Source organism: Prionailurus bengalensis, chromosome E2 (genome assembly GCF_016509475.1).
Source record: "Prionailurus bengalensis isolate Pbe53 chromosome E2, Fcat_Pben_1.1_paternal_pri, whole genome shotgun sequence".
Taxonomy (NCBI): domain Eukaryota; kingdom Metazoa; phylum Chordata; class Mammalia; order Carnivora; family Felidae; genus Prionailurus; species Prionailurus bengalensis.
Window position 1 is genome coordinate 7,881,602 of NC_057352.1, and position 24,228 is coordinate 7,905,829.

The 24,228-nt window shown below is 59.6% G+C and overlaps 1 protein-coding gene across 1 annotated transcript in view; it reads left to right on the forward strand.

Annotated features, from left to right (window-relative positions):
• Positions 1–23,719, forward strand: part of SHANK1 (SH3 and multiple ankyrin repeat domains 1) — a 45,605-nt gene extending 21,886 nt beyond the window's left edge. The window contains 10 exon segments of the mRNA XM_043598416.1: positions 3,878–3,960; positions 4,171–4,295; positions 4,871–5,006; positions 5,283–5,363; positions 6,142–6,210; positions 6,659–6,777; positions 13,888–13,984; positions 15,891–19,041; positions 20,957–21,375; positions 21,378–23,719. Coding sequence (XP_043454351.1) covers positions 3,878–3,960; positions 4,171–4,295; positions 4,871–5,006; positions 5,283–5,363; positions 6,142–6,210; positions 6,659–6,777; positions 13,888–13,984; positions 15,891–19,041; positions 20,957–21,375; positions 21,378–21,670 — 4,573 coding nt within the window. The 3' untranslated portion in view covers positions 21,671–23,719.
• Positions 23,720–24,228: the final 509 nt, after the last annotated feature.

A 24,228-nucleotide genomic window follows, 5' to 3' on the forward strand; every position in this document is an offset into this window, starting at 1 on the left:
GCAGAGAGGGTGCGTGGGGTGTGTGGGGTGTGTGGGGAAATGGGGTGAAGAGGGAAAGGCAGGATCTGTGAGGAGGGTTTGGGGGTGGGGATCCAAGGCGGCACAGGGAGAGCACGGAGAGGATGCAGGGAATATAAATGAAATGCAGCTGCAAGTACCAGGAGGCGGAAGGGTGTGTGAGGAAGTGAGTTGAGGGTGCAGAAGTGGGAAGAGGCTTCCACGGATGAGAATGCGGGGGACTCGGGAGTATGGGAGGGACCTGGGGTGCTGTAGGGGACACGGTGGGGTTGCCTACTGAGGCGTGAGAAGACCTGGGAAGGGCGAGGCCAAGGGAGGGGGAGGGAGGTCCCGGAGGTCTGCGGAGGACCCTTTGGGGAAGGGGCTGGCGGGTGTGCAGAGGCCAAGTTGGAGGTGGAGGGGTGGCCCCGTGGCGTGTGATGAGGGCTGACAGAAGCGAGAGCTAATGGGGGGGGCTGGGACAACGTGGAGCTTTCAGATGGCGTGGAGGAGCAGGGGGCGAGGTGCAGAGGGGTGAAGGGGCACCCACAGGAGCTGAGGATGGGGGACATTGAGATGAGGGAAACTGTCGGGGCAACAGGACAGTTGGAAGGCTGGAGGAGGACACGGTGGCATGGGGGAAACATCAAGGTGGCCGGAGACTGGGTGAGAAAGTCACGGGAGTGGGGACAGAAAGGAGCACATACCGGATGGGGACGCTTGAGAGGGAGGGACAGAGGTGGCGTTGTGACGATCTGAGGGGGTTTGGACATCGCTGGGGTGTATGGGTTGCCTGTGAGGAATTCAGATCTTGGCTCTGACCCTTTTCCAGCTGGTGTGGTCTCGAGCATGTACTTCCCAGTGCCTCAGTTTCCTCGTTGATAAAATGGGAACAGTAACAGCCACCCCCTCCCAGGGGTGTTGTGAGGCAATGTGAATAAATAAATGTAAAATGCACCCAACGGCATCTGGCATTCAGCAATGGGTCAATGAATGTCACTAATTGCCGTGCTACTGGCATAGCCTGGGATACATTTCAGGCACTGAATGGGGGCGGGTGGGGGGGGGAAGCTCATGGCCAATTTGGGGCCGATGTATGTGTGTGGAGGTATTTGAGTGCAGTCGAGTGGGGGATGCCATACCTGCGTTTACCCAGGTGTTTCCTTCTGTGTTTTTGAAGATTACTCGCCGCGTGACCTCAGGCAAGTTACTTGACCTTTCTGTGCCGCTCTTTCCTTGCCCATAAAGTGGAAATAGCACTTATGCCTACCTCAGAGGCGGGCTGTGAGAGACACTTGAGTTATTTAGCCGTGAAGGGTTTCAGATACTGACTTGCACGTGGCCAGTGTTTCTTCCTGGGATATGATGGATATGGGAGTTTCACTGAATCACATTGGGGGCTGGGGGGTTTGAGGAAGGCTTATGTCTGGAGTGGGAGGATAACGTGGGGGTAAAGGAGGGATGCCAGGGGCCGGGGAGAGGTGTGGGAGATGTAGGGGTTGGTAGCAGGGACGGAAGGAGAAACGGCTGCCAGCGAGGGATGAAGGATGGGCACTGGTGGCTGCTGGGGACCTGGAGATCCGGAGCGGATATGGACGTAGCAAGGGCAGAAGGGCTCCGTGGAATTTGTCGGGCAGGGACGGCGGTGGGCGTCCCAGAGTGCCTGGGCCGGAGCAAGGGAGCCCTGACCTCTGAACCAATTTCTGTGGGCCTTGGCCTCGACCCCTTCCTTCTGCCTCCCCTCTCTTCCCCTCTCCTCCCTCACTGCTCCGAAGCCCCGTCCCTCCGCTCTTCCCACACCCCTTCCACCCTGCTACAAGGGCGACCCATCCCTGGCTTGAAGAGAAGATCAAGAAGACCTGATAGGTAGGGTGTGGCGCGTTTAATGGACCGTGGTGAACTTGGAGCGAGAGCGGTTGCTAGGCGTGTCTGCGTGTGCACACGCATGTGCAGAACGCTGTCTCTGTGGTCCAGATGTATGGATGTGACAGCGACAGTGGAGGCCGTGGGGTCATGAGAGCGCACAGGGCTGCCGGTGTGGCGGGGGATGGTGCCGAAATACAGTAGGAGCACAGTGGGTATTATTGGCGTGTGCTGGGATGTGTTCAGGGGGCGGGTTATGGGAATATACTGAGATCCAAGTGAGGGGGAGTTATTATTGGAGCATACTGGGATGTGTGGGGGTGTTACCGAAACCTACTGGAGTATTCGTGGAGGGCTGTTTTGCCGAATCCGTGAGAGTCGCTGATTAAAGTGCGCGGGGAGCACGCTTATTGCTGGAGTATGTTAGGGCTGATGGATTTTATTGGGATATACTGAGGGGTCTGCGTCTGTGCTGGACGGGTCTCAGACGTGACCACAGGCCGCCCGGGGTGCAGCGGGGCGTGCGTTCTGGCGGACTGAGGGTGTTCCTGGGGCTGCCGAGGGGAGTGGGGCTGGATCAGGGTGCTTGGGTATTTCCGCTGTATACTGGGGTTCCTGGAACGGAATGGATATGTCATCTTGAGGCGCGCAGTGGTGATGTCAAGGCTTTGGGGCTGTTATCTGAGCGAGCCCAGGCAGGGGTTGAGATTCGTGGAATATGTTTGGGTTTCATTGAACTCTCCTGGGTATGTGACCATTACCTAAATGTGCTGACAGGCTTTGGTGGCGGCGGTAGGGGACTATCCGCGTATTCACGGGTCGTTTGCATTTGCATTTTACTGGAATCTATCCAGCGCGTGAAGGAGATGCATTTGAGGTATACCAGGGAACAGAGAAGTCACTGCTGTGCGCTAGAACTTTCTCCAGTGATAGAAATGTTCTGTATCTGCACTGTCCTGCATGGTAACCACTGGCCACATGTGGCTACTGGGCACTTTGAAACGTGGCCAGTGAGACTGAGGAACTGAATTTCCCTATTTGATCTTTATCTATTTTTAAATTTGTTTAAGTGTTTTTTTTTTATTTATTTGGAGAGAGGGAGGGCGCGAGCGGGTGGTAGGGGCAGAGAGGGAGAGAGAATACCAGGCAGGCTCCACGGTCAGTGCAGAGCCTAACGTGGGGGCTCGATCTCACGAACCGTGAGATCGTGACCTGAGCCGAAATCAAGAGTCAGATGCTTAACCTCCTGAACCACCCAGGTCCCCTCTCAATTTAATTTTTAATGACTTTGCATATAAATAGCCACATACATGTAGCAGCTACCATATTGCACCATGCTGAATAAGTGATGATACAACGTGCTTGGGTACCTGGGGAGGTGTTACTGTAGGATATATATAGTCAAGGAGTTGGGAGGGGTATCATGGAAGTACACGTGTCCTCTGGACCTAGTAACTCGGCCAAAGGCATTGAAAGAATCCTACCCAGCGTGATTACTATGTGCCCGGCACTGTGCTTCTTAACTATTTTGGTACTGAACTCCCACAGCGACCTCGTCTGGTAGGGCCTTTTATTGCCTCACATCGTAGACAAGGAAACTGAGGCCCAAAAGGTTAAAGTCTTGGGCTCAAGGTCACCGACAGGAAGTGGCTAGCGGGAGCTCAAAGCGGGCTGTCTGGTGATCTGGCGGCTTACCTCCCTGTCCCTCACGCTGTGCGGGCACACAGTGGGCTTGGTAGCTGCTTGCTGAATGGATGGGTGGATGGAGGCATGGATGGATGAATGAGGAAAGGCTGAGTGGGAGAGCAAGCAGCCCGGGCTCTGAGGGGGAGGCCTGTCAGGGCTGCTGCAAGCAAACACTAGCGGAGTGGGTGAGGAAGATCCTCGGAGGGCGGGGGGTGGGGGATGAATGGTTCTGGAGCAGGGGCTCAGGTCACCGGGTGGCTGATGGAGCACAGACTCCGTGTCTCATAATCCCTTCTCCACCCCCACCCCCCCACCCCACCCCCGTTGCCAGCGATTACATCATTAAGGAGAAGACAGTCTTGCTGCAGAAGAAGGACAGTGAGGGGTTTGGGTTCGTGCTCCGGGGGGCCAAGGGTGAGTGCCGGCCGGGGAGGAGATGGGAGAAGGGCTCTCTGACCCAGGGGGATGGACAGGGGAAGGGACCCCAGCCCACCCACCACCCCACCCCAGGGTGCCGGTCCTTCAGCTACGATGAGGCCTCTGTGACTTGGGTCTGAGCCCCATCCCCTGCTCGGCCTCTCCACCCCCTCCCCTCCGACCCCGCCGGCTCCTCCCCATCTGCAGCGCAGACCCCCATCGAGGAGTTCACCCCCACCCCGGCCTTCCCGGCGCTGCAGTATCTGGAGTCCGTGGATGAGGGTGGCGTGGCATGGCGAGCTGGACTGCGGATGGGAGACTTCCTCATCGAGGTGAGTCCTGACCCCCGGCCCCAGGGGCCTTCCCGAGTGCCAGCCTCAGCACACCTTCCACAGATACTGCTTCCCCCTCCCCCAACGCCGGGAACCCTGGCGACGAATCCCCAGGCCCCTCCTGATTCACACCAGGATCTGGCTGCCCAAATGCAGACTCTTTTTGCACCAGGCCTCCCAGCCCCCCAGCCCGCCCCCCAGCCAGCCTCCTCTTTCTCCAGGGGTTCCTTCTGAAGGCCTCTCTGAAGCATCTCAAAAGAAAACAGAGCTGTCCCCCTGTGCGTGTGTGTGTGTGTGCGCGCACACACACACACACACACACACACACACATTGCAAGGGGGGGACAAGGAGGGAGAGAGAGGTGAATCGGGTGAGCCCAGCCCCTTAACCCTGGGGCCAGGAAAATTAGGGCCTTGTAAGGGGAAGGGGTGGGGGGGAGGGTCAAGGGGAAGGAGGAATGACCAACAGTGCTGTAAAGCGGGCAAAGCAGGAGGTCACTCAGCTGGGGACTCTGAAGCTGAAAGCATCCCTCGCCTCACCTACTCTGTGTGGTTTGGGGGCATCTGTGCCACAGGTGAACGGGCAGAATGTGGTGAAGGTCGGCCACCGACAGGTGGTGAACATGATCCGCCAAGGGGGCAACACGCTGATGGTCAAGGTGGTGATGGTCACCAGGCACCCGGACATGGATGAGGCTGTCCATAAGAAAGGTGCTTCTCCTCCTCATTTGCATGGCCAGAGCTGGGCACCCCACTGCCACCAGACTAAGGTCCTCAGAAGCCCTAATGGCTTAATGGTCCCCACCACTGGCCTTCCCTTCCCCAGGGCTGCTTGTTTGTGACCCTTCCGGGGAGAAACTGACACGGGGAGGGCTCAGCATGCTGGTGGCAGCTGTCTCTGGTATCCGGGAGCACTGGTGGTGGTGGTAGGGGTCACGGGCCTTCTGTCCATGGTACTGATGCCTCGCCCCTGCCATCACCTTCCAGCACCCCAGCAGGCTAAGCGGCTCCCGCCCCCAGCCATCTCTCTTCGTTCCAAGTCCATGACCTCAGAGCTGGAGGAGATGGGTGAGCCTGTGGGGCTGCTGGGGTCCAGGCGCTGGGGAGGGAGAGGGGCAGAAGGGGGACTGAACCAGACCTTGAGTTTGTTAGTGTTGTTAGTGACCAGGGGTCCTCGTCCTCAACCTGTCCCCCAGTCCATGGGTCAGACTCTCTGTGGCCTGCGTGTGTGTCGCTGGGAAGGGGCGTCTGAGAGTCGACTTTCCTCTGTCCTCTTATATCTGTTTCTCTGTCGAGTCTCTCTCTGGGTCTGCACGTCCCTCCCTACGGGTCCCTATTTCCTTTCTGGCTTCTCTCCACCTGCCCCACCTCACGCCCACCCCCATTCTCTATCTCTTCCTCCACCAGCTTCCCCACCCTCCCCCGACAGAAAGGAAGGCCAGCCCCTCCCCAGACAGGGCCGAGTGGACCTGGGGGGTCCCGTTTCCCCTGACAGGGGGCAGATCGGGCAGCTGACCACCCCTACCCTGAGGGAGGAGGGTGTTCCAGAGAGGGGGCCCCTCGCCTCCCCCTGAAGTCCTAACTCTTGGCTCCTCTACTGCCTCTCCCCCGGGCTAGTCTCCCCCTGGAAGAAGAAGAGTGGTGAGTGGGCACAGGACTGGCGGGGGGGCCCCCCCGTCCCCATCCCGCCGGCGGACTCGCCCCTCCCCGACCCGGGCCCTTCACTGCCCCACTCGCGCTTGCGCACGCCTGCTGGTCGCACCCGCTGGCCACGCCCACTGGCCGAGCCCGCTCCGCCCCGTCCCTCGGGGCGCCCCTGGACTTCATCCGCATCCTTTGCCCACAGAGTACGAGCAGCAGCCTCCGCCGGTGCCCAGCATGGAGAAAAAGCGGACCGTGTATCAGATGGCTCTCAGTAAGATGGCCCACCCCGGGCTCCCCGGGCTGCCCAGGACCCCTGACCCCACGCCCCCTGGGGTGCAGGAGCCACTCCGACCCTCTTCCCGCCTGCGCACCCTTTGGCCACCTCTGAGCTGAGCCGAGCTGAGCTGAGCTGAGCCACCTCCCACCCCAACCTTGCCCCAGCCACGTCAAGTATGAGCTCCCACCTCTGTCCGCAGCCTCTCCCCCCACTTCCTTTTGCCCCACCCCCACCCCTCCACCTGCCCTCCTAGGACGACTGTCCTATTTGCTGCCCTCACCTCTTCCCACCGCTGGGCCCTGCCTTCTGGGCTGGAGACTGTGTCCATGGGGATGGGTGCCCTTTTCTGGTCCACACAAAACGTTGTCTGGGCTCCCGGCAGCTCCGTCTCTGGTGAGGCCAAAGCAAGCTTCATTGCACTGCCTCTTCCGCCTCCCCTTAGACAAACTGGATGAAATTTTGGCGGCAGCTCAGCAGACCATCAGCGCAAGCGAGAGTCCTGGACCTGGTGGCCTTGCGTCGCTGGGCAAACACCGGCCCAAAGGCTTCTTTGCCACCGAGGTAAGCTGCCTGCACTGGGGGATGGGAGCGTAGTGGTGAAGAGGCTGGGGGTGCACACGCCAACCTGGCACCTCTGTCCTGCTCCTTGCAAACCCTTCCTGACCCCACTGTGTTTACCGTCGATCCAGGAGGGGCACTGCGCTTCCTGGGTCCCCTCCTTTCTCCCCATTCTGGGGGCTTCCTTTCCTCCCTGCCCATCCTCTTCCTGATTCTCCTCCTAAAACTTGCTTCCTGTTCCCTCACCCCCTGCTCCTCACGCTCTCTCCTCCATCTCTGTCCCACTTCAAGAGTCTCAGGGAAGGCAAAACGATGTCCTGGATGGCAGTCTCTGGCAGAGGCCCAGCACACGATAATAGGTGCTCAACAAGTGGGGGTTATTCAAATATTAATTATTAGCTCTGTCTCTGCTCTGCTTTTCCCTGTGACAGAGTGTCGTGGGCGTTGATCATATTTTGGACACTACATTTCACATGGGTTATCTCATTCATTTGTAGGATCGGTTATTAGCTCATTTCCAGAGGGGAAACTGAGGCTCAGAGAGGGAGGCAGTATTTCAACTGGATCCATGGCCCTGACTCTTCTGGCGGGCCTGCTGGTCCCTCAGCTGGCGGGCTTGTCATTGGGCCGGGCCCCTTATTGGGGCACCAGCCCTGCTGGTGCCTCTTCCCACCCTCCAGCCTCTCCTCCAAAGGTCACACACCACCCTTCCTCTCTCTTAGCGCTTCCTACTTTTCTGTGCTCAGGCCCTGCCCTCTGACGCTGACCTCTGAACCCCTCTTCCCATAGGCCGCACCCACTGCTCGGTGGCCAAGGGGCTATTTACTCTAAAACCAGATTCTCTGGCTTTTGGGGGACCATGGATCCTCCTTGGAAGGCTGGGATAGTCCTCAGAATAATGCTTATAAACATAAAATACAAAAGGAAACAAAAGAAGCCAATTACACTGATACTACAGTTATCAAAATATTTTTTTAAGTTCATTTATTTATTTTGAGAGGCGGGAGAGGGGCAGAAGGAGGGACAGAGAGAGAGGATCCCAAGCAGGCTCCGCACTGTCTGCGCAGAGCCCAACGCGGGGCTTGAACTTACGAACCGTGAGATCATGACCTGAGCCGAAACCAAGAGTTGGACGCTTAACCGACTGAGCCACCCGGGCGCCCCTCAAAATATTTTGAAAAGCAAAATTCGTGGGGCGCCTGGCTGGCTCAGTCAGTCGAGCGTGCAATTCTTGAGCTCAGGGTCACGAGTTCAAGCCCCACGTTGGGCCTAGAGCTTACTTAAACACACACACACACGCACACACACACATACACACAGTAAAAGCAAAACTTGTGATACAGTAATATCGGTGCCTTTTTGTCAACACATTAGCCACCAAGACCTCGTGATGGATCTTAACTCCTCTAACGTAAAAGTCATGAGGAGCATAAACACTATTTCAAGAAATCTGCAACCATGTGATGGGATATGGAAATATCCGTGATTTCTATTGGGGATACAGTCACGGGTCTGGCCAAGACCAGCTCCGTTTGTTGCCTCCATCCCTCCCCCGAAGGTCAGCACAGAAGTGCACAAGCAGTCAAGCCAGGCAGACCTGCCTTCCAATCCTGACCTCCTCTGACTTCCTGTGTTACTTGGACCACACTACTCCATTTCTCTGCATCTCAGTTTCCCGCTCCGTACAGTGGGGCTAAAGCCAATCTTGCCGGTCTTTCTGAGGATTGAATGAGATCAGCTCTTAGCACAGCAGGCTCTCAATAGACGCTGAGCCCTCTTAGGCCATAAAATAAACTGGAGACCCCACAACGACTTACCAGTGAGCCTTGCACGTGCCCCCCAGAGATCCTACAACGGCATCTCAGGTGCAGAGTCTCCAAAATACAGAGAGGGCGAGTCCCGTTTTCGTTTATACAACAAACGCGTGGCGTATCCACCAAGTGCCAGCCAGCCAGCATGCCAGCCCCTCCCCGTGTGAACCGTGGTTACGGCCAGACAAGATCCCAGCCCTCACAGAATTCACCATCTGAGCTCCAGAGACAATCCCCAGATGGGCCCAGACGTGGGCCAATAAGGTGGGGAGGGGGCGGTACTGAGGGACCTGCCGATGCCAACAGTGGGGGTGCAGACCCCAGGCAGGTCCACCGTAGGTCCGTCGAGGTGCCTCTTGGGCTGTCTCCTCCTAGGGTTCTGCTGTCCATCCATCTGTCCTCCCCTCTGTGAGGCTTTGGCTATCTCAGCTGCTCTCTCTCTTGCCTGGTCACTGACTCCAAGGGGTCATCCCACTACTGTCCCCCCCTTCTGCCCAGTCTCTGTCTGGGTGCCAGTTTCAGCCTCTGGACTCAGTTTCCCCCCTGATTATTGTGACCGTACCCTTTTGGTCCCATTCTTTGACTCTTTGCCTCCTGGGGCCTGCCTGGCCCTCCCGGTCTCAGGGCCTCTCAGGACTGCCTCTCTTCCTGCTTTGTTGGGGCGCTCTCTCTTGCCATCGCTGTCTCATTTCCCCTCCTGCCCTCCCCCAACCCCCGGCTCTGAATCCCCATCTCCGTCTCTTTCTCCCCATCTGTCTGCCTTTGCCTGTCTCTGTCTCTCCGTCTGTCTCTCCCTCCGCTCTCTCCCCCGTCACCCCTTTCAGGGGCTGTCTCCCTGGCACTCGTTTCTCAGCCCATCTTCAGCCTCCAGCCTGGGCACGCACTCTGCCCTTGAGGCCCCAGACCCACCACCGGCCCACGAGGTGGCACAGGAGGAGGGCTGGACCTCTGGCGGAGCCGCCGGGGAGGAGTCTGCCCGCAGCCGGTGACGTCACGCGCACCCGGGCACTCTGATTGGCTGCCCCCGCTGCGCGGGAGGGGACGCTCCGCGTTCGTCGTTGGAGGTCAGCCTGTCCCACCTTGAGTCAGTGTGCCCCTCAGGCAGTCAGTCCAACCGCCTCCTCAGACCCTATTATGATTTCTCCATCAGTCTGGCGTCTCCTCTGCCACGCTGACCCCTTTTGTGTCAAGCTAACCCATTATTTGATCCCTCCTCTTCCACTTAGAGGTGTCTTGTGTTGGCGTGCCAATCTGGCGCCTCTCCCTTCACTCTGCACTCTCTTCAGACAAAGGCACCCCTCCCCTGTCATTGTGAACCCCTTTTTGTCACTCTGCCCCCCACCCCTCCCCACTCCCATGCTTCCTGCCAGATGCTTCCCTCACCTTCCTTCCCACCTCCCCGTTATCCCTGGCTCGCCCTCCCCAGCCTGGACTCTGTATTCAGTGTCCTGTCCAGAACTGCTTCTGCCCCCCGTGGTCCCTGCATCCTTTCTGACTGGGTGCTCCCCAACCCCCCCCCCCCATCATTTTGCACACATTTACTGAGCACCCGGTATACCCTGGACCTATTGCTCAGCCCTGGGGTTGCAGGAGTAAGCCAATCCAGGCCACTTCTATTAGAGAATTTACATTTGGGGGCAGGGGGTGGATTTGGCAGAATTGGGGTCCGCTACGTGTAAGAGAAACCCCGGAACAGCGGGGGCTGACAAGGCAAGTCCCGTCTCTGTGATATTGACGGAGGCTGGAGTAGGGAGTCCCAGGGGCAGGCGCCATGGTCACGAAGACCCAGGATCCTTCCCATTTTCTGTTGCACCATCCTGGCTTTCTTGCCAACCATGAAGTCACCTCACGGTCCAAGATGGCTGGCGGGCTAGCCGTGGCACCAGCCTTCCAGGTGGCAGGAACAAGGAAGAACGGAAAGGCAGGAAGGCAAAAGAGGGCGCATTGTTGCTTCTGGGGTCACCTCTGAAGAGACCTCCCCAAAGAAACACGCAACACTTCCACTCGTGCATCTGTGCAGGCCTCAGTTCCATGGCCACGCTCAGCTGCAAGGGAGTCTGGGAAATATAGTCTCAATAGGTGCTAAGGAAGATTGAAAAAAATTTATTTAATGTTTTATTTACTTTTGAGAGAGAAAGAGCGCAGGTCGGGGCGGGGGGGGGCGGTCAGGCAGAGAGAGAAGGAGAGAATCTGAAGCAGGCTTCAGGCTCTGAGCTGTCAGCACAGAGCCCGACGTGGGGCTTGAACCCACGAACTGTGCCAAAGTTGGACGCTTAACTGACTGAGCCACCCAGGCGCCCCTGGGGTTTTCTTATCAAGGAAGAAGAGTAGAATGGGAATTGGGTAGGCTCCTTGCCCTGGGAGACAGAAAATAAACAAAAAAGCAAATAATTATAATAACTCTACACTGGGATAAGTGGGTGCAGAGTAGTTAAAGGAATACTCTCCAGGGAGACATCTGAAACTAATAGATCCCGTCCATTATCGCCCTTCTACAACCTGACTGACCTCTTCTCCCACCCCTCAACACCCCCACTCACCCGGTCCATACATGTCGGCCTCCTGACTGTTCCTTGAGCACACCACACTCACTCCTACCTCAGGACATTTGCACTTCCTGTTCCGTCTGCCTGCAATAGTCTTCCCCTGGCTGTATGCATGGCTCCCTTCCTCTGGGGTTTACTCAAATTACATCTTCACAGAAAGTCCTTCCTTGACTGCAGTACTTTATCTTATTTTTTTAAGTTTGTTTATTTTGAGAGAGAGAAAGAGAGAGAGAGAGGGGAAGGGGCAGAGAGAGAGGGAGAGAAAGAATCCCAAGCAGGCTCCGTGCTGTCGGCGCAGAGCCCGATGCAGGGCTTGAACCCACGAACCACGAGACCATGACCTGATCCAAAATCAAGAGTCGGACGCTTAACCGAGGCACCCCTACCCTGTTTTAAATTACAGTCCCCCTCTCCTCCATTGCACACCTCCACCTGACCCACGTTATGTTACTAATTTATTTTGCCTGCCCTCCACGAAGGCAGGGACTTTTGTCGATTTTGTGTATGGCTGCATCTACAGCGTCTAGAACAGCCCCTGGCGTGGATCAGGTGCTCAATAAGTACCTCTGGAATGAATGAATGAATGAATGAATGAATGAAACACAGAGGTAGTTTCAATCCGGAGTGGTGAGCACAGTGAGAGTGTAGCTTGGGCGCACCCTATTGAGGTCTAGAGCTTTCTGTGTTGAAGGAACTGTCCTACCTCTGTGCTGTCCCATATGGCAGCCATCAGCCATGTGTGACGATGGATCCTTTGAAATGACCAGCATGAATGGAAGAAAGGAATGTTTAATTATGTTATTTTAATTAATTAAAATTTATATCCAAAAGGGCGGTGGCTACTGTATTGGGCAATGTAGGTTTAGAGGAAGGGAGAGGCCAGACCAGGGTGGGGACGAGGATGACAAGTTTCCCCAAGCAGAGCAGGGGGAAAGGATGTTTCAGGCAGAGGGAACAGCATATGCGGAGACTCTGGGGTGAGAAACAGCACAGGAAATTCCGAGGTAGGGGGAGTACTTAGAGGAAGGGGGCTGGAGGGAGTGCCATGGGAGGTGAGGGTGGGGACTTCATCCAAAAAGGGTTTCCTTTCTCTGCACTTCTGGTCTCAAAGACAGAGAAGAGAGACATATGGGGTCACCCGGCGGAAGGAAGGGAATCAGCGCTTGATGCTGGCTCATTGTCATTTAGTTACTCTTCATGTGACACAGGCTTGTAGAACATCAGGTCCTGTTTGGGGACTTGGGACCCCAAAGTGAACAAGACCAACAAAGTTGCTACCCTAACAGGCTGTGTTGGGACTTCCATGGGTCTTTGGCATTTTGGCCTTCACGAGCTCCTCCCCCTCCAACAAAAAGCCTTAAAATCTGTATTGTCTGGTTGTCTTGCTGCAAAGATGAATATTATCATCCAGGCTGGATTCTATTCATCCCCCCTCCAACCTCTGGTTTTAAAGGAAATTGAACTATTTTCCCTGAAGGTATCCTGGGTCCCGGATTCTGTACCTGTGGTGCCTTCTGGGAGCTGACATTCTAGGCAGGGAGACGGAAAGTAAGCAAGTAAACAAATCCTTTCAGACGAGGATAAGCGCCAGAAGGACAACAGGACAGGGAGACGCAGTGGACGGGGACTGGGAGGGAGACGTTTGAGTGGAGAACGTGAAGATGGAAAGGAACGTGTGGCGATGAGGAGGAAACCGTGGCAGAGACAAAAACCCAGGACTTGCACGTGTTCTAAAGCGGGGATGGGGTTTGGGCCATTGGAGGGGCAGGCCGGGTGGCCACGGTGGGACCAGAGTAAGGAGGCAGGAGATGCAGGTGGGGCCAGATTGTCCTGGGTACCTGGGTCTCCCACAGTCGAAGCCTGACATAGGGATGTCTGCGCCTCCAGCATCCTAAGGGGAAAATTGTGAGGAAGGCAGGATGGGCTGTGGAGGTCAGCAAACCCGGTCCCCGCTGGAGTCCCCTTCAGCCCGATTTCTACCAGAGCTTTGGTACGTGCATGGCACGGGGAGTCAGGCCTGCCTTGGACCTCCGTGTCAGCCAGTCCTTGGCTGCAGGCCGCTCCCAGAGCTAAGGGGATGTGACTACTTGGGCTCACCAGCTCCTCTGGAGGAGGGCCATATTTCAGAGCGAGGGGCAGCAGCTGAGAGCCCAGGCAGGTGACACAGCAGCTGGGGATGGTCACGGCACCTCAGCCAGGGGGATCTGGGTGCACACCAACAGTGTCTACCACAGATGACCCTGTAGACCAGAGCGGGGGATTCCGATCCCCTCCTAACTGATGGTGGGGCCGGGGGGGGGGGGGGATGCTGCTGTAGGATTTTAAGCAGGGCAATGACATGACCTGGATTTCTTTTTGAAAGATCCCTCTGCCTCTTGCATGGAAAGCAGAACAGAAAGAGGTGATGGGGACACGGGTGGCAGCAGGATGACAAAAGAAGCTACTGCGGCCCATGTAGGCGAGGAACGGTGGGGACTTGGACTTGGGGAGGGGCTGACAGCAGGAATGGAGAAAACACCCAGATTGGTGATCTGGGTGGACTGAGAATCTGCTATCTTTTCCTTTCTTTCTCCCCGCTGCCCAAACTCAGAAACCCTTCCCTTCGCCAGAATTCCCTTTTGCCTCCTCGGCGCCTCTTACCCTCCCTGCAGAGGCTTGGAGAAGGTATGGGGGCTAGCTGTGCGGTGAAGCCGTGAGACTTCACACCCAGACTCATCCTTCTCTGTTGTCTTTCCTCCCCGACTGCGACCCCGAAGTCAAGCTTCGATCCGCATCACCGCTCCCAGCCAAGTTATGAACGTCCTTCTTACCTGCCTCCAGGACCCGGGCTTATGCTCCGGCAAAAATCTATCGGTATGTCACCCAGAAGGGGGGGTATAATGGATGCCAGCGGGGGAGGGGGAGGCTGGGGAGGGTGACAGTTTACGGGAAAAATGAATGGGGCTTTGAAATGTTCTTTCCTCCTTCCGTACGTGACCACGGTTCCGTTGAGTTGGGCAAAGAGCTCAGGCTTTGTTGTTTGGGCAAATGTGCGTTTGGATCCTGGCTTTTGTCCCTCCTAGCTGTGTGACCTGGGGCAGGGAGCTTCACCTCTCTGGGCCTTGGGTTCTGCCTCTAGAAAACGGGCACCTTACTGTTCCCGCCTGGATGCAGTGGGTTGAAGCCCCCACCACAGACCCTGGTGTCTTCTCATATCTGACTTCATCCATCCATCCATCCATCCATTCTACAAATATTTATTGACCCCCTACCATATGTCCTAGACTGCTGGTGATACATGGCAGTGAACAAAACAGACCAAAAGGTCCTGTCCTCGTGGAGTTTTCCTTCCAGCTGGGGAAGACAGATATTGGCTTATAAGGTTAAGAAACAAGACAATGATATAGTATGTTCACAGTGTTAAGTTCTCTGGGGGGTGGTGCGGGGGGAGGAACAGCAGAACAAGAGAAGTCAGGAGTTCTGGGAGGCAGGTTTGAGCCAAAGCATGGAAATGAAGGGCACCTGGGTGGCTCGGTCGGTTGAGCATCCGACTTCGGCTCACATCATGATTTCACGGTTCGTGAGTTGGAGCCCCGCATCAGGCTCTGTGCTGACAGTGCGGAGCCTTCTCCGGATCCTCGTTCCTCCTCTCTCTGCCCCCCTCACTCTCTCCCTCTAAATTAAATAAACATTAAAAAAAAATCTTTAAGACATGGAAATGAAGGGGAGAGCCACGTGGGTATAAGGCAGTAAGGCATTCCAGGTAGCGGGAACGGCCGGGACAAAGGTCCTGAGGTAGGATTGAGCCACCATGTGCTCCGATGGGGGAGACTATGGGGTCAGAAGAGATCAGGGGTACAGTCGGGGGCCTGCTAAGTCTCAGATGCCAGCGGGACATCCGAGTAGATGTGGCATTTGGATATAGGAGCCTGGAGCTCAGGGGAGAGGACTGAGCCCCAGGACAGACACAGGCGTCTTCAGCAGAGAGGGAGTTAATGATCCAGGACGCGGCTTGAGATGACCCCAGGGGAGAGAGAGTAGTCAGAGGTGAGGACACGGTCAAAGCCTGAGCCCTGGCAGTGATGAGTAGGCAAAAGTCTTTGCTCTCCCCATCCACTCTGAGGCCTTTTGCCAACTGGGTCTAAGCTTTTCTCCTCCTTCCAGCGTCCACAGTCCACCCGTGCGAGTCTTGCGTTTGTGTCCCATCATGTACCTAATCTCGACGCCCTCTAAATCCACCCAGCACTGCTTACCTCTAAGGCGGCTCTGCCTCCTAAACGTTAGCCTCACCCTAAGCCGTTCCGCCTGTGAAATCGCAGGTTTGATGTGCTAATGGCATTTCCTTTCTGCGTCTCCATGAAAAGAAACCTACGGCGACGCGCGCGGACATGGTACCTCTCTCCCCCTCGCCTCCAGCCACTTTTGCTCACCCCCAGCCACCCCTGGCGCTCAACGTGCCTCCGTGCGAGTTGGAAAAAGGCGCCCCCTCCTGGCACGGGGCGGAAGTCCAGCTGAATTGCGCCCCACCCCGACCCCCTCGCTCCCTCTGCCGGTTGCTGTCGTGCGATGCGCAACCTGTGTGGTCGAGCGCATTTGTCGCACCTGGGGAAGCTCTGGACTAATCCTTGCGTGAGGGTCTCAGCGTAGGCTTGCTAAGGGTCGTCGTATTTATCGTCATTCTTCTTCTCCTTCTTAATGGTTTCGTTAATACTGCGACTACGGTTTTAGCAGCCCTGTGACCCCCTCCCCCCACTCTCCTGGATCCCTTGTGTCTTCCCAGGGGCTGCAGAAGATGACAGACCCTACCTAGCACCCCCAGCCATGAAGTTCAGCCGCAGCCTGTCTGTGCCTGGCTCGGAGGACATCCCTCCGCCGCCCACCACGTCCCCACCGGAGCCCCCCTACAGCACACCTCCGGCCCCCTCCTCCTCTGGCCGCCTCACCCCATCCCCCAGAGGAGGGCCCTTCAACCCCAGTTCGGGTGGCCCCCTCCCCTCCTCTTCCCCTGCGTCCTTCGATGGGCCCTCCCCTCCCGACACGCGCGTAGGGGGCCGCGAGAAGAGCCTGTACCACAGCGGGCCCCTGCCCCCCGCCCACCACCACCCGCCCCACCACCACCACCATCACGCCCCGCCCCCCCAGCCTCACCACCACCACGCCCACCCCCCTCATCCCCCGGAGATGGAGACGGGCGGCTCTCCCGACGACCCCCCACCCCGACTGGCCCTGGGGCCGCAGCCCAGCCTGCGCGGCTGGCGGGGTGGCGGGCCCGGCCCCACCCCGGGGGCGCCGTCCCCGTCGCACCACGGCGGCGGGGGCGGGGGCATCGGCTCCTCCCAGGCCCCGGCCCTGCGCTACTTCCAGCTGCCCCCCCGGGCGGCCAGCGCGGCCATGTACGTGCCAGCCCGCTCGGGCCGCGGGCGCAAGGGGCCCCTGGTCAAGCAGACCAAGGTCGAAGGCGAGCCCCAGAAGGGCGGCGGCCTCCCGCCCGCCCCCTCGCCCACGTCCCCGGCGTCCCCGCAGCCGCCGCCCGCCGCGGCCGCGCCCTCAGAGAAGAACTCCATCCCCATCCCCACCATCATCATCAAGGCTCCGTCCACCAGTAGCAGCGGCCGAAGCAGCCAGGGCAGCAGCACCGAGGCGGAGCCCCCGACCCAGCCCGAAGCCGCGGGCGGCGGCGGCGGCGGCGGCGGGGGCGGGGGCGGCGGCGGCGGGGCCGGCGGGGGCGGGGGCTCCTCGGCGCCCAGCCCCGCCCCGGCCATGTCGCCGGTGCCGCCGTCGCCCTCGCCGGTGCCCACCCCCAGCTCGCCCAGCGGCCCGGCCACCCTCGACTTCACCAGCCAGTTCGGAGCGGCCCTGGTGGGCGCGGCGCGGAGGGAAGGCGGCTGGCAGAACGAAGCCCGCCGGCGGTCCACGCTCTTCCTCTCCACCGACGCGGGGGACGAGGACGGCGGCGACGGCGGGCTGGGCCCCGGGGCGCCCCCGGGCCCCCGGCTGCGCCACTCCAAATCCATCGACGAGGGCATGTTCTCCGCCGAGCCCTACCTCCGGCTGGAGTCCGCCGGCGCGGGGAGCGGCGTCGGGTACGGGGGCTACGGGGCCGGGGGCCGAGCCTACGCGGGCAGCGGGGGCAGCAGCGCCTTCACCAGCTTCCTGCCGCCCCGACCCCTGGTCCACCCGCTGACCGGCAAGGCCCTGGACCCAGCCTCCCCGCTCGGGCTGGCCCTGGCCGCCCGAGAGCGGGCGCTGAAGGAGTCCTCGGAGGGCGGCGGGCCCCCCCAGCCCCCTCCAAGGCCCCCATCGCCCCGCTACGAGGCGCCGCCGCCCACCCCGCACCACCACTCGCCCCACGCCCACCACGAGCCGGTGCTGCGTCTCTGGGGGGCCTCACCGCCGGACCCCGCCCGCCGGGAGCTGGGGTACCGGGCAGGGCTGGGCAGCCAGGAGAAGTCCCTTCCGGCCAGCCCTCCAGCGGCCCGACGCTCCTTGCTGCACCGCTTGCCCCCCACAGCTCCCGGGGTCGGGCCCCTCCTCCTGCAGCTGGGGCCCGAGCCCCCGGCCCCGCACCCCGGGGTGAGCAAGGCGTGGAGGTCGGGGGCCCCCGAGGAGCCGGAACGGCTGCCCCTCCACGTGCGGTTCCTCGAGAACTGCCAGCCCAGAGCCGGCGGCGCGGGCGGAAGGGGGCCCCCCTCGGAGGACGGGCCGGGGGTCCCGCCTCCCAGCCCGCGCCGGTCCGTACCGCCCTCGCCCACCTCCCCGCGGGGCGGCGAAGAGAACGGGCTCCCCCTGCTGGTCCTGCCGCCCCCCGCTCCCTCGGTGGACGTGGAAGACGGCGAATTCCTCTTTGTGGAACCGCTGCCCCCGCCTCTGGAGTTCTCCAACAGCTTCGAGAAGCCAGAGTCGCCGCTCACACCCGGGCCTCCGCACCCGCTGCCGGACCCCCCCACCCCAACCACCCCGTTGCCCCCCGTGCCGCCGCCCGCCGTGGCCGCCGCGCCTCCCACCCTGGACTCCACGGCGTCCAGCCTGACTTCCTATGACAGCGAGGTGGCCACACTGACCCAGGGGGCCCCCGTGGCTCCCGGGGACCCCCCTCCGCCAGGCCCGCCGGCCCCGGCCGCCCCGGCTCCCCCGGCCCCACAGCCTGGCCCCGACCCGCCGCCTGGCACGGATTCTGGTATCGAGGAGGTGGACAGTCGGAGCAGCAGTGACCACCCGCTGGAGACCATCAGCAGCGCGTCCACACTGAGCAGCCTGTCTGCCGAAGGCGGTGGCAGCGCCGGAGGCGGCGGCGGCGGTGGCGGCGGGGCCGGTGTGGCCAGTGGGCCGGAGCTCCTGGACACGTATGTGGCCTACCTGGACGGCCAAGCCTTCGGGGGGAGTGGTGCTCCCGGGCCACCGTACCCCCCGCAGCTCATGACTCCTTCCAAGCTCCGGGGCCGGGCTCTGGGGACCAGCGGAGGCCTGCGGCCCGGCCCTAGTGGGGGACTCCGGGACCCTGTCACTCCCACCAGCCCCACAGTCTCCGTGACGGGGGCTGGAACGGATGGGCTGCTGGCCCTGAGCGGTTGCACAGGACCCTCATCGGCGGGTATGGCCGGGGGTCCGGTGGCTATAGAGCCAGAAGGCCCACCCGTGCCCTTGCCATCAGCCTCCTCTCTGCCTCGGAAGCTGCTGCCCTGGGAGGAGGGCCCGGGCCCACCGCCACCACCCCTGCCCGGGCCCTTGGCCCAGCCTCAGGCCTCAGCCTTGGCCACAGTAAAAGCCAGCATCATCAGTGAACTCAGCTCCAAGCTTCAGCAATTTGGGGGCTCCTCGGCAGCTGGTGGCGCTCTGCCCTGGGCCCGGGGAGGCAGCGGGGGAAGCGGGGACAGCCACCACGGGGGAGCCAGCTACGTCCCCGAGAGGACCTCTTCCCTGCAGCGGCAGAGGTGAGCAGGGGGGCAGGGGGGGGGGGGCTGCTGGTTGGTGACGGAGGCCAACGGGGCCGATGCTGTGGGCAGCAGGGTCTCCCTTCCCCCTAGCTGTGTCCTTTGAGGGTCCCAGGTGGCAGAGAGAACACAGAAACCAGGCTGGCTTGCCGAAGTCTGTCCCCAGAGAAGCATGCTTTCACAGATACTTTATCTCAGGAGCTTTTGTGGTCTCTTCCCATCACCGTGGCAACCCACATCCCATGAGGAACAAAAAAAGTTACTGACAAAAGAGACCAGAGCACGACTTGCCGATGTCTCGTTATCATGGTGGGTTGTCAGTTCTGACAGTCCCTGAAGTCTTCGAGTCCCTTGAACCCGGTGCGGCTCAAAATAAGATGCTTTTAGGGGGCAGCGTGTTTGGAGTGTGGTCCTGGAGCCGGGCTTCTTGGGCTTGGGTCTCAGCCCCCGACTCCCAACTGCGTGACCTTAGGCAAAGGCGTCCACCCCTCCCTAGAAGGGGGACGGGAGAGTACCCACCTAAAAGGGTTTTTGAGACGATTGCTTGTGGGCTGTGGTTAGAACACGAGAGGGGGGAGGGGAGGGGCCTCTCACCAGAGCCCAGCGAGTAAAACCGGACAACTGCGGGATCGTGCGCAAGTTTCCCAAGGCAGCTAGCTTAGCTAGGATCACCACCGAGTTCGAGCTCGTTCGAGCTAATGAGCTCAGTTCGTCCCTGGGAGCTCCTAGTCTTGGGGAAAGTGGAGTCACATTCCTGAATCGGGCCCACGGAGGGAGTGACGAGAGGTTTCTTAATCCAACCCTTGCCCTTGTCCATCTGCAGAGCTCACTCGAACTCTGAGGGTCCGATGCCCTTTTGGCGATGGTTGAATGTGGTTTTACCAGGCCTTTGAGATCCCAGGGCAACCTGTTGATTCTTTTTAAGTATTCCGGGTAGAGGAGAGGACGCTCTATTTAGTCGACAGGTGCCTCACTGACTATCACCTGCTGTATGTGCTGGGTGCCCTTCTGGGTGACGGGGACCCCACAGTGGACAGGACAGGTGGAGCCTGGCCCGCAGGGAGCTTGTCCCTTGCCCCCCCCAGGAGGCAGGGATGGGGGATGGTTAGAGAAGGCCTCTCAAATAACCAGCTAGAAGAACAGAAACTAGAGGACGGGAGGGAGCAGATCACATGGCCACCTGGGGGGAAGCGAGCTAGGCCAGTTCAAAGGCCCTGAGGCAGGACTGTCCCCGAAGGGAGCGAAAGGGATGAGGGGAACCTTTTTCTCCCCTTGTTTCTTCTCTCTTTCATCTCCCTCTCCTCATCTCTCCCCCCCTTTCTCTGTCCCCTGTCCCCTTCCATCTCTCTCCCCTGAACGCTCACCTTCTTTTTGTTCCCCTCTCACCGTCTCCCTGTCTTCCACTCTGCTGTGACTGGCCATACCCCCAAAAGGCAGTATAGAGTAGTGGTTAAGAGCTCAGACTTCGGTGCCATATAACCGGGCTCTGCCACTTCCTGGCTGTGTGTCCTTAGGCAAGTTGCTTAACCTCTCTGTGCTGTTGATAATAATAGTAACCTGCATCAGGGTTGTCCTGGGGAATAAACTGAGATGCGATCTGTAAAGCACTTGGAACAATGCCTGACACACGTGAGCATCAGTGAGTGGTGGCGATTATTATTATTAGCACTTAATGTCTCTTTTTCTTTCATCTCTCTTGACTGTCACCCTCTCCCTGACCTCTCGTTCTTCTCTCCCTCACTTCTGTCCTGCCATCTGTCTTGCCCCCGTCGCCCCTTCTATCTCTTCCCATCTCTCCGCCCTGGCTCCGGTGTCTCTTCTTCTCTCCCCTGTGTCTTGACCCCTGCCTCTTTCTCACCCCGCCACTGCCCTCCAAACCCCCTGCCTCCACCCCTGCCCCCTTGTCACATTCCAGACTCTCCGAAGACTCCCAGCCCTCGCTCCTCTCCAAACCCGTCAGCAGCCTGTTTCAGAACTGGCCCAAACCACCTCTGCCGCCACTCCCCACGGGAACTGGGGTCTCCCCTTCCGCCGCTGCAGCTCCGGGGGCCACGTCACCCTCAGCCTCCTCCTCCACGTCCACCCGCCACCTCCAGGGCGTGGAGTTCGAGATGCGGCCGCCTCTGCTCCGCCGGGCCCCCAGCCCCTCACTGCTGCCCGCCTCGGAGCACAAGGTCAGCCCTGCGCCCAGGCCCTCGTCCCTGCCCATCCTGCCTTCTGGACCCTTGTACCCGGGCCTCTTTGACATCCGTGGCTCCCCAACCGGAGGGGCAGGAGGCTCCGCTGACCCTTTCGCCCCCGTCTTTGTGCCGCCACACCCCGGGATGTCCGGGGGCTTGGTGGAGCCTTGTCAGGGGCCTCCCGCTCCCTCTCACCAACCCGCCTGCTTTCGCTGCCCCCGGACAAGCCCTTCGGCGCTAAACCTCTGGGGTTCTGGACCAAGTTCGACGTGGCTGATTGGCTCGAGTGGCTGGGCTTGGCTGAGCACCGAGCACAGTTCCTGGACCACGAGATCGATGGCTCCCATCTGCCCGCCTTGACCAAGGAGGATTACGTCGATCTGGGCGTGACCAGGGTGGGCCACCGCATGAACATCGACCGGGCTCTCAAATTTTTCCTGGAGAGGTGATGGCTGGCCTGGACGGACCAGCCCGTCCACAGAACCCTTGAGCCTACTGGCCTCTTGACCTCTGACCCCTGACCGTCATTATCTCCCCCTGGGCCAGGGACTCTGCTAGAACTGCGCCCTGCCCTGCCCTCGTCTCCCAAGGCCGGAGGTCACCGGGTGGCCAGATCCCCGGCCAGACATTTGCACCTCACAGGAGGGGGCAGCTGACACAAGACTGTGTGTGAAGCAGGGAGCAAGGGGGGGGGGGTGGTGATGGAGGAAATCGCAGAGGGGGATGGAGAAGGAGGGAAGGGTCGGTTCTGGGGAGGGGGAACAGACAGAGCCATAGGGGGTCAGCCCTGAGCCTGATTGGATGGGGTTTGTCCCCGGCCGCAGGGGAAGGGGGTGCCCTCAGATTCCACCACCTGCCGCTCCTCTAACAACCCTTCCCCCCCTCTCCAGGCCCCTGGGCTCTCCCCACCCTCCCCCCTCCCCAGCACACACACACAGCAGCCCCCCACCCCGGCCTCTTGCACGCCCCTTTGCACGCCTGCTTGCCTCTCTCTTCTCCCCGGGCTACAATTTTGCACAAATTTGCCCTCTCGCTGTCTTGCACACTCCGCCTTCGCTTCCGGCTCGCGAGGCCCTCTCAGCGCTCAAACACCCACCCCCCCCCCTTTCCCTAGCCCACATTGCATTTCTTCTCTTCTGCCACATTCCATACCTTTACTCTCTCAGACTCTTGTCCTTGGTGCCCTCCCGTGCACACCTCACTTCTGAAAATCTCTAAACCCTTGCTGCAGACACACTTGGGACACCCCTTCCCCCACCCCCTCCCACACTCTGTGCACGCATACTTATTCTCCGGAGCACACCTGCCTTTGTTCAGCTTTTGCACACTTGCTATCCCATGCACTTTTCCTGACACGCTTCCATCCATTCTCTTTAAGCATTAGCCCCTTCTTGAACCCCCACATTTCTACTCGACCTGCCTGTCCCTGTTGCAGGGACACTCCCCTGCACCTCCCTGCCCCCCCCTGCTCACACCGTCATTTCTTGCACATCTCGTACACCTGCCCCCCCCCCCAGGAACTGCTTGTCTTTCAAATGCTCACTCCCTTCCTCTTCGCCAGCCAGCCCCCGCCCCCCGCCCCGTTCCCTTGCACCCTCCTTTTCCAGATCTCTGTCCTGCTTCACTCTCTTCTGTGCACTTTCTCCCACCCTCACTCTTGCACACAGCCTCTGCAGCGCTCTCACTGCCCTCGCGAAGCCGGGTCCTTCCTCTGACAATGTTCCTGCACGCCGTGGCTTTGCTGCACACTCATTCTCGAATGTCTGCTTGTCCTCGCCGGCTCCTGGGTGACTTCTTCCATCTCCCCGGGGGAACCCTACCACCTCTCTCCTTCTGCACACGTGTCTCCGCCCGCACACTCTGGGGCTGGGCTATCCCCGCTTTTCCGAGCATCCTTACTTCTCGTTCCTGTGGAGGAACAGCTCGTGCAGACCTTCTGACCCTGCCTATTTTCTTGCCTCTCCACACTCCTTTCTCCTTCTGGCCAGAGAAGACCCTAGGCAAGCCCCCTTGTTGCTCACTGTGGCCTCCATTCTTCCTCTTCTCCCTGCTCCAGTCTGTGACTTCTTGCACACCCTCTCTCGTCTCGCTCTTCCTAGTTCTTCCTGGACCATCTCTCCATCCATTTTGCACGAAGACCCCCCCCCCCCAACCTTTCCTTCTCTCAGAGAAACTCCCTCTCCCTCCAGCATGGCTGTTCCTTCCTGCACGCTCCCCCACCCCCACTCCCTTTATTCCTGGGGCTTGGGAACTTTAAGCCACCCCTTCCCCTGAGAAGCCCCCTCTCCTACTGTGGGTGAAGGGGGGAGGGCATCGCCCTCAGGTCCCCCCCATGTTCAGCTGCCAAAGAAGGGAGCTCCCCCTCCTTTCCCCAAGCCCATTCCCCCTCTGCTGCCCCCTACCCCCCGGGGGGGGCGCTCCGTCCATGGGGGGAGGGTGCTTGCAGCCCTCTCCCCTCACCACGTCAGGGATCTGCGGGGAACCATGTGGGAGGGTCGTGGGAGGGGGGAGGGATGGCAAGGAGGGGGGCAGAGGTCGCGCTGGGCCCCTACCCGCCCCCTCCCCCTTGTCGGATGCCCCCCGTCCGCAGGGGGCCTGCGCGGCGCCCGTCTATCAAGGGCTTGTTCATTCTGGATGGGTGCCGCGGGGTTGGGGAGGGTGTAGGGGGTGGGGAGGGGGGAGGAGAGGTCGGGGTGGGGGGTGGGGAAGGGACTGGATGGGGCAGCGCGGGGTGGAGAGGATAAAGCAAAAAGAGGAACAATAATGAAAATACAAAATACAAAAAAAAAAAAACACCCTAGAACACACACACACAACAACAACAACAACAAAAAAAAATCCAGAAAAAAAACCTGAAATAAAAGCCCGAGAATTGTCTTCCAAGGGGGGTGGGAGAAGAAAAAAGGAGGGGGGAGGATGAGGACGTCAGGTTCTCGCTGAGACAGGGATTGGCATGGGTTGAAAGCCCCCGGCGCCCACCCGGGTCTTCCCTCTCGCGAGCCTCTCA